Raw genomic sequence first — 13,178 nt, 5'->3', positions numbered from 1 at the left:
TCAAGAGGGGAGTTTTCATGATGAGGATACATAATGACTGTTAGGGATATGAATGTTGTTTGGCCACAACTCTTAGGATTACCCTATGTTTAGGATCAGATGTCACACAAGACAAGCTTTGCTTCATAAAACTCCATGTTCCAAGTCCCCAGTTGCACAACTTTTCAATTTTGAGGTGTTTGGACACCCTTCTAAAAATGAAAGCTTGTAGTACACGGGCTGTTTCTATTCCTAGAATTATGGGCACATGTTTTTTTTTTTGCATTTTGGTGGAGCAACTAAGTACCACCCGTGGCACCTGTATCAAGAATACACATTTCCAAAGTCTCTAGATAAATATTTGAGAAAGAACTTCAAGTAATTTTACCCACCGCGGATGTCTTTATTTCTCAGGAAGGAGTAAGAGGCATTTTAGGAATGTTGCTGTAGTCCCATCTCCATCTCTCACCCTCTAGGTCTTGAGAAATGACTCTTGACGTCTTCCTGGCCACCCTGTGCTTGGGAGTGGCCACAGCTGCTTCGTCATCCGACCCCAGCTTGGATTCTGAATGGCAGGAGTGGAAGATAAAATATGGGAAAAACTACAGCCCGGTGAGCAATGTAAAACCCGACCAGAGGGATCCCACGGAGAATTGCCCTTGTTGCTGTCATTTGTGGGAGCAGCAGAGGTCATAGAGACCACCTCAGGGGTTGCCCGGAGGCGTGCACCGAGAACTCAAGGCGACAAGGATCTCTGTTCTCAGCTGTGTGTGGAGGGTGGCTTCTGACACAGTGCCCTGAGACCTGCCCCATGACCTCTATTCACCTCTGGCAGTGATTCCCCTTGGTCCGCTCGCCTAGTGGTTTGATTAGAGAGAAGTGTCACCCGCTATGTCTGTTTCCAGGAGGAAGAAGGACAGAAGAGAACAGTGTGGGAAGAAAACCTGAATCTGGTCAAACAGCACAATGCAGAATACAACCAAGGGATGAAAAGCTTCACCATGGAAATGAATGCCTTTGGTGACATGGTGAGTGTGGTATGCATAGCTTCACACGGCAGTTCTGTTTGTTTGTTTGTTTTTCAATTCTTTATGTGAGGTCTTTTGCTTCTTAACAATTTATGTTCTTTTCCTTGAAGACTGGCGAAGACTTCAGGAAAATGATGACTGATATTCCAGCCCAGACTCGCAGGGAAAGGAAAAGTATCCAGAGTCGTACGGTCAGTTATGTACCCAAATTTGTGGATTGGAGAAGGAGAGGCTATGTGACTCCTGTGAAGATACAGGTACGACAGTTTCACGTGTCTGTGGAGTGATACATAGCTCACTTTTAATATTATGTGTTTTTATTTTGGATGGTTTCATATGTCTGCACAATGTATATCGATCATATCCAACCACCATTATCTCCTTCTACCTGGTGGACTCCCCCAAATCACTCTTCAGACTTCATGTCCTATTTGTTGTTAGTAATAGCAATCAGACAACATTAGGTACTGTCCATATGTTCATGCATGTGCGTGTGTGTGTGTGTGTGTGTGTGTGTGTGTGTGTGTGTGTGTGTGTGAGACCATTCACCAAGGCACAAGCAAACTGCCAGCAGTCAGGTCCCCAAGAAGAATGAAAAGTCCCTCTCTTAGCACCAATCACCTGCTAATAGCTCATTCACTGACACAGTATTCAGCTGTCTGATCTGGAGTTTCTGTTTGTTTGTGGATGACTGTCTTTTCTTCTCTGCTCAGGGTAGATGTAATTCTTGTTGGGCTTTTTCTGTGGCTGGTGCCTTAGAAGGACAGATGTTCCGGAAAACAGGCAGACTGGTCTCACTGAGTCCACAGAACCTTGTGGACTGTTCTAGACCTGAAGGCAATCTGGGCTGTTATAAAGGCAATACATACTATGCTTTAAAGTACGTGCAGCATAACGGAGGTCTGGAGGCTGAGGCAACCTATCCATATGAGGCAAAAGTAAGTGGGTCTTCTATGCTACTGTCATTTCATCCAGCTTCAGGCAAGAGGCAATTTCACAATAATCCATTGTCTTCAGAGCTCACATTGGATGGCAGAAACACCGCACACCATCAATGGTCTCAAGAGAGCATCAGTCATTGCACAGGTTTCTAACGTGATGGTTTCCTTGTAGCTGTTGCTGCTTCTGTGCACACAGAGAATATGCAAACCATCCCACATTTAACGGATATATCTCCCTGTGATGATATCTTACAGACTTGAAGGCTGTGAGGTGTCATTGAAGATATGAGAGTTGATACTTCAGTTCCAAATCTCCCAGTAACATTTCACTTTCTCATGTGATTTATAAAAGTCCAGACATGGGGGCGCTCAGCTGCCAAGTGCAGGGTTGTGGTTCTGACACATGGCCCAGGAGGAGGTTGGAAGTAACTGAGGCTCTTATCTCTTTCCCTTTTAAAGGAAGGACCCTGCAGGTACAGTCCTGAGAATTCTGCTGCTAGAGTCAGGGGCTTTATGTTTGTCCCAATGAATGAGAAAGCCTTAATGCATGCTGTAGCAACTGTAGGGCCCATCTCTGTTGGAATCAATGCTGGACATGAATCTTTCAAGCTGTATAAGGGAGGTAAGCAGGTGTTTCTCAGTGTTCTTCAACCTATGACTCTTGACCTCTTTGGGAGTCAAACAGACTTTTCAGTGGGGTTGCATATGAGACATCTTGCATACAAGATATTTATATTATGATTCATTACATTAGAAAAATTACAGTTATGAACTAGCAATAAAAATAATTTTGTGTGTGGGGGTCACTACTGCATGATGGACTGTATTAAAGTGTTGCAGTATTAGGAAGGTTGAGAACCACTGTTCTAGGTATTAATGAAGAATGTGTGTGAAACTCCTATTAGGTGTAGTGGTCACTTTTCTATGTGTAACATTGTTTTAAATTTAAATTTAAATTAGAAACAAGGTTGCTTCACATGTCAATTCCAGGCCCCTCTCCGTTTCTCTCCCCTCCTCCAGTGCCCTCCCACCAACCCCCTAATATCCTCTCATTTCCCCAGGGAGGGTGAGGCGCTCCATGGGGGTGTCCATAGTCTGTCATTTCATCCAGGACAGGGCCTAGACCCTCCCCCAAGAGTTCAGGGTGAGAGTGCATCTCTCATTGTTGGATGGGAGTCCAAAGTCCATTTGTATATCCGGGATAAATACTGATCTACTGCCCAAGGCTCAATAGATTACCTAGGCCTCCTCACTGACACCCACATTCAGGGGGTCTTGACCAGTCCCATGCTGGATTCCCAGGCATCAGCCTGGGATTCAAGAGCTAACCCTTGTCAGGTCAGCTGTTTCTGGGCTTAAACCAGCCCAGTCTTAATCCCTTTGCTCATCCAGCCTCCCTCTCTGTCACTGGATTTCTTGTGTTCAGCTCAGTGATTAGCCGTGGGAGTCTGCCTCTGCTTCCATCAGCCACTGAATGAAGGTTGTGTTTCCCAGACTCTCTGGCCATGGAATTGTAGGCTGGCACTTCCCAGATATAGGTCTAAAATTCATATATGAGAGAGTATATACCATGTTTCTCTTTTTGTGACTGGATTAACTCGTTCAGGATGGTTTCTTCTAGTGCCATCCATTTGCCTGCAAATTTCAGGATTCCATTGTTTTTTTTTTTCTGCTGAATAGTACTCCATTATGTAAATGTACCACATTTTCTCTATCCACTCTTCGGTTGAGGGGCGTCTAGGTTGCTTCCAAGTTCTGACTATTAAAAATAATGCTGTTATGAACATAGTGGAACAGACATCCTTGTTGTATGAATGGGCATCTTTTGGATATATACCTAAGAGTGGAGTTGCTGGGTCATGTGGTAGATTTCCTGAGGAATCTCCATACTGATTTCCTAAGTGGCTGAACAAGTTGGCACTCCCACCAGCAATGGAGGAGTGTTCCCCTTTTACCACATCCTCTCCAGGATAAATTGTCCTTGGTATTTTTGATTTTAGCCATTCTGACAGGAGTGAGATGGTATCTCAGAGTTGTTTTGATTTGCATTTCCAGGATGGCTAAGGATGTTGAGCACTTTCTCAAGTGCCTCTCAGCCATTTTAGACTCCTCTATTGAGAATTCTTTAGTTCTATAGCCCACTTTTTAACTGGATCCTTTGGTGTTTTGGAGACTTGCTTCTTGAGTTCTTTGTAAATTTTGGAGATCAGCCCTCTGTCAGATGTGGGGTCAGTGAATATTTTTTTCCCATTCTGTGGGCTGCATTTTTGTCTTGCTGACTGTGTCCTTTGCCTTACAGAAGCTTCTCAGTTTCAGGAGGTCCCATTTATTAATTGTTGATCTCACTGTCTGTGCTACTGGTGTTATGTTCAGGAAGCTGTCTCCTGTACCAATTCGTTCAAGGGTACCACCCACTTTCTCTTCTAAGAGGTTCAGTGTGGCTGGATTTATGTTGAGGTCTTTGATCCATTTGGACTTAAGTTTTGTGCATGGCAATAGACATGGATCAATCCACATTCATCTACATGCCAGGCTCCAGTTATGCCAGCACCATTTGTTGAAGATGCTTTCTTTTTTCCATTGTATGTTTTTAGCTTCTTTGTCAAAGATCAGATGTTCATACATGTGTAGGTTAATATCAGGGTTTTCAATTCTATTCCATTGGTCTACCTGTCTATTTTTGTGTCAATACCAAGCGGTTTTCAGGACTATAGCTCTATAATAGAGCTTGAAGTCAGGGATGGTAATGCCTCCGGATGGTGCCTTGTTGAACAGGGTTGTTTTGGCTATCCTGGGTCTTTTGTTTTTCCATACAAATTTGATTATTGTTCTTTCAAGGTCTGTGAAGAATTGTGCTGGTATTTTAATGGGGATTGCATTGACTCTGTAGATTGCTTTTGGCAGAATTGCCATTTTTACTACATTGATCCTACCTATCCAAGAGCATGGGAGATCTTTCCATTTTCTGAGGGCTTCTTTAATTTCTTTCTTTAAAGACTCAAAGTTCTTGCGATACAGGTCTTTCACTTGTTGGTTAGCGTTCCCCCAAGGTATTTTATGTTGTTTGTGGCAATTGTAAAGGGTGATGTTTCTTTCTCAGCCCTTTTATCATCTGTATATAGTAGGCCTACTGATTTTTTGAGTTGAACTTGTAGCCTGATCTTTACTGAAGGCGTTAATCAGCTGTAAGAGTTCCCTGGTAGAATTCTTTGGGTCATTTATTTAAACTATCATATCATCTGCAAATAGTGAAAGTTTGGCCTCTTCCTTTCCAATTTGTATCCCCTTGATTTCCTTTTGTTGTCGTATGGCTCTGGCTAGAACTTCAAGTACAATATTGAAAAGATATGGAGAGAGTGGACAGCCTTTTCTTGTTCCTGATTTTAGCGGAATTGCGTTGAGTTTCCTGTCCATTTAGTTTGGTGTTGGCTGTTGGTTTGCTGTATATAGCTTTTATTATGTTTAGGTATGTTCCTATTATCCCAGATCTCTCAAAGACCTTTATCATGAAGGGGAGTTGGATTTTGTCAAAGACTTTTTCAGCATCTAGTGAGAGGAACATGTGATTTTTGTTTCTCAGCTTGTTTATATGGTGGATTACATTGATGGATTTTCGTACGTTGAACCATCCCTGCATTTCTGATATGAAACCTACTTGATCGTGATGAATGATTGTTTTTATGTGTTCTTGGATCCAATTTGCCAGTATTTTGTTGAGTATTTTTGCATCAATTTTCATGAGGGATATTGGTCTGAAGTTCTTTTTCTTAGTTGTGTCTTTGTATGGCCTGGGGATCAAGGTTATTGAAGCCTCATAGAAAGAGTTTGGAAAAGACCCTTCTGCTTCTATTGCATGTAATACGTTGAGAAGAATTGGTATAAGCTGTTCTTTGAATTTCTGGTAAAATTCTGCACTGAGGCCATCTGGACCTGGGCTTTTTTTTTTTTTTTGGTTGAGAGACTTTTGATGACTGCTTCTATTTCCATAGGGGTTATAGGTTTATTTACATTGCTTATCTGTTCTTGATTTAATTTTGGCAAGTGATAGTCGTCCATTTCCTTTAAATTTTCAAATTTTGTGGAGTACAAGTTTTCAAAGTATGACCTGGTGATTCTCTGGATTTCCTCAGAGTCCGTTGTTATGTCCCCCTTTTCATTTCTGATTTTGTTATTTTGCATCTTCACGCTCTGCTGTTTGGTAAGTTTGGACAAAGGTTTGTCTATCTTGTTGATTTTCTCAAAGAACCAACTCTTTGTTGCATTGATTCTTTGTACTGCTTTCCTAGTTTCTACTTTATTGATTTCAGCCCTCAATTTGATTATTTCCTGGCATCTACTCCTCCTTGAGGAGTTTGCTTCTTTGTGTTCTAGAGCTGTCAGGTGTGCTGTTAATTCTCTAGTATAACTATTCTCCATTGTCTCCATGTGGGCACTTACTTAGTGCTATGAACTTCCCCTGTAGCACTGCTTTCAAAATGTCCCATAGGTTTGGGTATGTTTTGTCTTTATTTTTATTGAATTCTACAAAGTCTTTAATTTCTTTTTTATTTCTTCTTTGACCCAGGAATGGTGCAGTTGTGCATTATTCAATTTCCATGAGTTTGTAGGTTTTCTGCAATTTGTGTTGTTGTTGAATTCTAATTTTAACACATGGTGGTCTGATAAGATACATGGAGTTATTCCAATTTTTTTGTAGCTGCTGAGGTTTGACATGTTACCAAGTATGTGGTCGATTTTTAAGAAGGTTCCATGTGGTGGTGAGAAGAAGGTATATTTTTTTATGTGGATGAAATGTTCTACAGATATCTGTTAATCCCAGTTGGGTCATTACTTCTATTAGACCCTTTGCTTCTTTGTTGAGTTCCTGTCTGGTAGTCCTGTCTAGTGGTGAGAGTGGGGTGCTGAAATCTCCCACTATAAGTGTGTGGGGCTTTACATGTGATTTATGTTTTAGTAATGTTTCCTTTATGAACGTGGATGCTTTTGCATTTGGGGCATAGATGTTCAGAATTGAAACTTCATCTTGATGGATTTCGCCTGTGATGAGTATGTAATGACCTCCTTCATCTCTTTTGATTGATTTTATTTTAATGTCTCATTTATTAGATATTAGGATTGCTACCCCTGCTTGTTTCTTGGGTCCATTTGATTGGGAAATCTTTTCCCAACCTTTAACTCTCAGGTAATATCTGTCTTTGAGGGTGAGGTGTGTTTCTTGTATGCAGCAGAAAGATGGGTTCTGTCTTCCAATCCATTCTGGTAGCCTGTGTCTTTTTATGGGTGAGTTAAGGCCATTAATATTGAGGGATATTAATGACCATTGATTGCTCATTCTTCTTTGAATTGGAATGCTTGTTGGTGGTGGAATTATGTGTGGAATTCCACCCCTTTGTTCTTTTGGCTGTTGGTAAAGTGGGATTATCTAATGCCTATGTTTTTCTGGATGCAGTTCACCTCCGTGGGTTGGAGTTTTCCTTCCAGAACTTTCTGTAAGGCTGCATGAGTGGATTCGTATTGCTTGAATCTAGTTTTGTCATGGAATATCTTTTTTTCTTAATCTATAATGATTGAGAGCTTTGCCGGTTATAGTAGTGTGGGCTGTTATCCATTGTCTCTTAGTGTTGGTAGAATATCTACCTAGGACCATCTGGTTTTCAGAGTTTCCATGGAGAAGTCAGGTGTAATTCTGATAGGTTTGCCTTTATATGTTACTTGGCCTTTTCCTTTTTTTTGGTTTTTACAAGACAGGGTTTCTCTGTATTGTTTTGGAGGCTATTGGTCCAGCCCGGCCTCGAACTCACAGAGATCTGCCTGCCTCTGCCTCTCAAGTGCTGGGATTAAAGGCGTGCGCCACCACTGCCTGGCTGGCCTTTTTCCTTAACTACTCTTAATATTCTTTCTTTATTCTGTATATTTGGGGTCTTGATTATTATGTGGCGAGGAGACTTTTTTTTTGTGGTCCACTCTGTTTGGTGTTCTGTCAGCTTTTTGTACCTTCATTGGCATGTCTTTCTTTAGGTTGGGAAAGTTTTCTTCTGTGATTTTGTTGAATGTGTTTTCTGCCCCTTTGAGGTGTTTTTCTTTACCTTCTTCTCTACCTATTATTCTTAGGTTTGGTCTTTTCATGGAATCCCATATTTCCTGGATGTTTTGTGTTAAGGATTTGTTGGACTTAAGATTTTCTTTGGTTGATGAATGAATTTCTCCTAGTGTATCTTCAACACCTGAGATTTTCTCTTCCATCTCTTTTATTCTGTTGGTAACGCTTGTATTGGTAGTACCTGACCATTTGTCCAGACTTTCTTCAGATTGTGATTTTTTTATTGTCTCTATTTCAGTTTTCAACCCTTGCACTTTTTGAATTGTTTCTTGCAATTTTCAGTTTATGTTTTTGTCCATTTGTTGCATTTTATGAATTTTTTGGTTTGTTATTTCTTCCATTTCTTGCGTTTTTTGGTTTGCTTTTTCTTCCATTTCTTGTATTTTTTATTGTTTTTTTCTTCCATTTCTTGTATTTGTTGGTTTGTTTTTCCTCTATTTCCTGACTTTTTGTTTTTTTCCATTTCTTGCATTATTTGTTTTGTTTTTTATCCATTTCTTTGATGGATTTTCCTATATCCTCTTTTAGGGCCTCTATCATTTTCATGAAGTTGTTTTTAAGGTCATTCTCTTCTGTTTCATTTGCATTGAAATGTTGGAGTCTTGCTGGTATGGAGTCTCTAGAATCGTTTTTCTGTTGAGTGTGTTTTTGTGTTGTCTCTTTCCCATCTCTTTTTCTCTTGGGAGCAGAAAGAGCCCCTTACTGGTCTGGTGGTTAGGGGACCAGAGTTCCCTTTTCGGTGGGTGCTAGCAAGTCCAATACTCTGGTAGTTCTTCTATTCCTCATCCTACTTCTGGTCCAGTGGTTGGAGAAGAACACCAGGAATCTGGGGTGCTTAGCCTCCCACCTGGTTCCCTGGTCCCTGGATCTGCTGGTTTTCTAGTCTCGTTCGTGGAAGAGAAGCCCTGGAATCTGGGCTGCTCGGGTCCTGCTGGGATGAGAAGCTCTGTGCAGTTCCCAGGTGATCCTCAGGCACTGGAATGCAGGCCCAGATGCAGGGCCTGGTTTATTTAGTCTTGCTTGACCAGCTGGTCCCCTGGTCTCTTGGATCTACTATGTATAACATTTGATGTTCATAATTAGATAAGATTATTTCCATATATTATTCAATAATCATGTGTGTGGTTTCCATTTGATATGTCACTCCCATGTCCATGAGTGCTTCATAATTTATATCTATTATTAATTAGCTCATAATTAACCTTTCTCCACTTGGTGTGTCTTAAGATATGGAGAGACTGCCTTTTTAGTAATGATTTTTAAAGAGTGCCTTGAATTAAATAATTTATGTTCAGTTATGTTTCCTTGGCATGGCATGCTATTAGTGAAAACAAAAGGTGAGAAGGTATCATATGCATGTAGGAAAGTGTTTATCAACAAATTTATGCTAATATGTACTTCTTTGGCATTTGATGAGAATCTGTATCAGGATTCAACAATGGGTCCTAATTTCGCTGGAATATTTTTTTGTACCGTTAGAAAATGCCCTACTTACTGTTTTTGGCCATGGTCACTATTAGTTTCCTGGGTCCTCCTGTTCCTCTGATTTTGTTTTTCAGGTATTTATTATGAACCGAACTGCAGCAGTGATGTCATCAACCACTCTGCCCTGTTAGTCGGCTATGGCTATGAAGGAAGAGAATCAGATGGCAGGAAATACTGGCTGATAAAGAACAGGTATAAATTGCAAATATTGTTTATGTTTAAATTTCAAAATGGATTTTCTGTTTGGAGACAGAATATGGATAAGAGTTCACTCTTTTCGATGGATTTGTGTGTGTGTGTGTGTGTGTGTGTGTGTGTGTGTGTGTGTGTGTGTACAGTATGCTTATTTGCATGTATGTGTGGGGTCAACCAGTTGTTTTCCTCAGCTGTTACTGTTCTCCTTCTTGGCACCAGATCTCACTGATCCTGGAGTTTACTGTTTTGTGTAGTTGCTCAGCAAGCCTGCTCCAGGTATGTCCTTACTTACAGGATTTCAGGCAAGCTGTAGAGACCACCTGGTCTCGTAAAATTATTATTTTCACTCATGTCAGGGTGTTTGTGGGAGTTTATTTTACATGTGATCAGTGCCCACGGAGAGCTGAAGAAGACCTCAGATTTTTTTTGTTTTGTTTTTTCGAGACAGGGTTTCTCTGCATTGCTTTGGAGGCTGTCCTGGAACTTGCTTTGTAGACTAGGCTGGTCTCGAACTCACAGAGATCCGTCTGCCACTGCCTCCCAAGTACTGGGATTGAAGGCGTGCGCCACCAGCCCCCAATTCCTCAGATTTCCTTTAACTGTAGTTACAACAGGCTGTGAGCTGATTGACTTGGTTGCTAGGGAAGGAACAAAGGTTGTGGGGGAAAAGCCCCACGCTTTTAGGCACAGATCTTTCCCCAACTCCCATCTTGGCTGCAAGTGGGATCCTGAACTTGAACTGTAAAGTCCTTCCTAGTTTGTGGCCAGCTACTGACCCTGGGAACTCTGTCTACGGCTGGAACAAACAACTCGTAGGTAGTAGTCATAACGTTCAGATTCCGTCACTGGTTTCCTTGGATGCTAATATCACATTTGTGTCATTGGTTTTTCTAAAAGCTAGCATGTTCGTTAGTTCTGTGCCACCCACTTTTTCAATGCTGTGATTTTCAAAGTGCTATCTGAGATAACTCTTGGTTCTGCACTTTCTGATCATGGTGTTAAGTAGGCTTCTGGCTACTAGAGTAGTTATTGTAATGAATCCACTGTCCTGTGTTCTTTCTACTAAATGGGAAACACTGTTCTTTTCAGTCATGGTAAAAGATGGGGCATGAATGGCTACATGAAGATTGCCAGAGACAGGAACAACCACTGCGGAATCGCTACATATGCTATCTACCCTAGAGTGTAAGCTGACCGAAGATAACAAGGGCAGATTGGACTGGGGATTCCCTGCAAAGAGGAGTCACTTCTCCTTTAATAGGACCAGTCTCTGCTGCGTGGGTTAAACACTTGAGCCACCGAAGAGCACGTTGTGATATGAATTCTGTGATGCGTTAACTCCCATTAGACAACATGACGGCCACTGGAGCTGAAGCTCTGCTCTGATGTGTGTTTGAGTCCTGTGATTACTTGATTTTATTTTTTAATGACTGTACCAGATGTCCATATGAGAAGGTTCTAGTTCAAATATAGTGTCTGTCTTCTTTCAGTTTTGATTGCAATGCCTTTTTAAAGTTTAAGTAATTCTTTTTATTGTATGTAATACGTGGTTTAGTTAAAAAATAACTATTCTACTCTCCCCATTTTCTTTCCCTCCTCCACTCCCTCCCATATCTCTCTCCTCTAACTCCTCACATATCCCCCCTCATTTCCTCTCAAATTGATGGTCTGCTTTTCTTTGGTAATCATATATGTATGCATGTATGTGTGTGTGGGTGTGTGTATGTGCATACAGATATATATGTGTGTATAACACACATATGCAATTATATATAATATACGGCATACTATTTAAGTATTATATATCATATACATATGATATATATATAATAAAATATATAATAAAACCTAATGAATCCAGTTTTGTGGTTTATGTGCATGTGACTTCAGAACTGATCACTTTGCATGGGCTAGTCCATAGGAGTTTGTCCCTGGGAGAGCTCATGCTCCCTCTCATAGAATTCACCACTCCTGCACTTATGGTCAGGGAATATTGTGGAACACAGGGCAGAAAGACTAAAAGGCAGAGGATCATGAAATCTGCAATAAGACTGTGTCTCCTAGAAATGGCTGCCTAAACAATACATTAACAATGAAAATATTAGAAAGACATGCTAACTCAGAAGTGGGGGGTCATCTCAAGATTCTCACTCTTAGGCATAGAGCTACAGGTAATTTCAATATGGCAAGACTAGCCATTTGGTCCAGAAACTGCTTTTGCCTGCACTGTTTGATTGTATGCTGTGTGAACTTGACAAGCAGGTTACAAGGGAAAGTGACTGCTGAACTTGCCAAAAAAAAAGATGGGATCATCTATCTGTCCATGTTTCTGCTTCATGGGAGAGTCTGCCAGACATTCTGAAGGACACAGAGAAAAATAACTGACAAACTGCCAATACAGGTAGAACAGTTTCAAATTTTCTGCTTCGCTGAGAAGTCCGCCAGACATTCTAGGCCTATAGGCTGAAGAGGGGGGCCCCTACAGAAGAACTTTGGGTAACTGTCCAGGCAGCAAGATTTCGCTGTCAATTCTAGAGTTTATATATTATTCTTCTGGGGTCTTTGATGGAGTTGAAGACAGATAGTTATAGTTATGGTTTTCCTTAGTTATGACAAAACATAAGTTATATATAAAACTTTAGACTCACAAAGATAGGGTAGATGATAGAATATTTTCTTTAAATCTTTCCAAATGTTAGTGGACTAAATATAGTTCTTTCTTGATAACTTTTGTTATATATATTTTTACTATGTTAAAGTTAAAACCTTATTTCTTATTTAGATCGAAAAGAGGAGTTGATGGGGGTTGTCCTCCTGTAGTCTGTGAATATTTGTTTTTCTTATTGGTTTATGAAGAAGTACTGATTAGCCAGTAGCCAGGCAGAAAATATAGGCGGGGCTACTGGACTAGGAGAATTCTGCAAAGAGGAAAGGCCGAGAAGGAGTCACTGAAGAGATTCCATGTAGTTGCTGAGGGAGCAGTGGGGTCAAACATCATTAGTAAGCCAAAACAACATGGAGATACACAGATTAATGGAAATGGGTTAATAATTAAGAGTGAGCTAGTCAATAGGATGCCTGAGCATCGGACAAACAGTTTATAATTAATATAATATAAGCCTTTGTGTGTTTATTTGGGACTGTCTATGGGACCAGGCAGAACAGAAGCTTCCATCTTCAAATGGTTGGTTCTTTTTGTTAAAAGGGGGTTGAATGCCCTGGTTCCCTTTTTTTGAAAGGGGCCTGAATTGGTGATTTTTCTTGACATAGTGGTCTTTATTCCTATGGCACACTGTAGCCTCTATCAGCTAGGAGACTGAAAAGGGATGACTTTTCCTTGGGAAATGTCTCCTTCAGTAGACTCACATAGGAGAGAAATCATTTACACACGGAATCAGGGTGGTCTCTAGGGGAGTCTACTCCATTATGACTTAGGAGAGCAAAATAAGT

General features: G+C 40.8%; 1 protein-coding gene across 1 annotated transcript; it reads left to right on the top strand.

Annotated features, from left to right (window-relative positions):
- Window positions 1-465: 465 nt before the first annotated feature.
- Window positions 466-10,917, top strand: LOC101844746 (cathepsin 8-like). Its single transcript, XM_005078432.1, has 7 exons — window positions 466-591; window positions 885-1,007; window positions 1,118-1,264; window positions 1,721-1,945; window positions 2,408-2,570; window positions 9,608-9,725; window positions 10,818-10,917. Exons 1-7 carry the CDS (start codon window positions 466-468, stop codon window positions 10,915-10,917), a joined length of 1,002 nt encoding a protein of 333 aa, XP_005078489.1.
- The last annotated feature ends 2,261 nt before the right edge of the window (window positions 10,918-13,178 follow it).

This window comes from Mesocricetus auratus, unplaced genomic scaffold (genome assembly GCF_017639785.1).
Source record: "Mesocricetus auratus isolate SY011 unplaced genomic scaffold, BCM_Maur_2.0 Super-Scaffold_100013, whole genome shotgun sequence".
Classification (NCBI taxonomy): Eukaryota; Metazoa; Chordata; class Mammalia; order Rodentia; family Cricetidae; genus Mesocricetus; species Mesocricetus auratus.
Note: the sequence above shows the minus strand (reverse complement) of the source record. Positions and strands in the feature narration are given on the sequence as shown.

Bases quoted from the DNA above. Each gene is read 5' to 3' on its own strand.
- LOC101844746 (XM_005078432.1), top strand. From the start codon at position 466: ATGACTCTTGACGTCTTCCTGGCCACCCTGTGCTTGGGAGTGGCCACA. The intron at 1,008-1,117 runs GTGAGTGTGGTA...TTTTCCTTGAAG, and splicing joins TGAATGCCTTTGGTGACATG to ACTGGCGAAGACTTCAGGAA. The intron at 9,726-10,817 runs GTATAAATTGCA...TGTTCTTTTCAG, and splicing joins TACTGGCTGATAAAGAACAG to TCATGGTAAAAGATGGGGCA.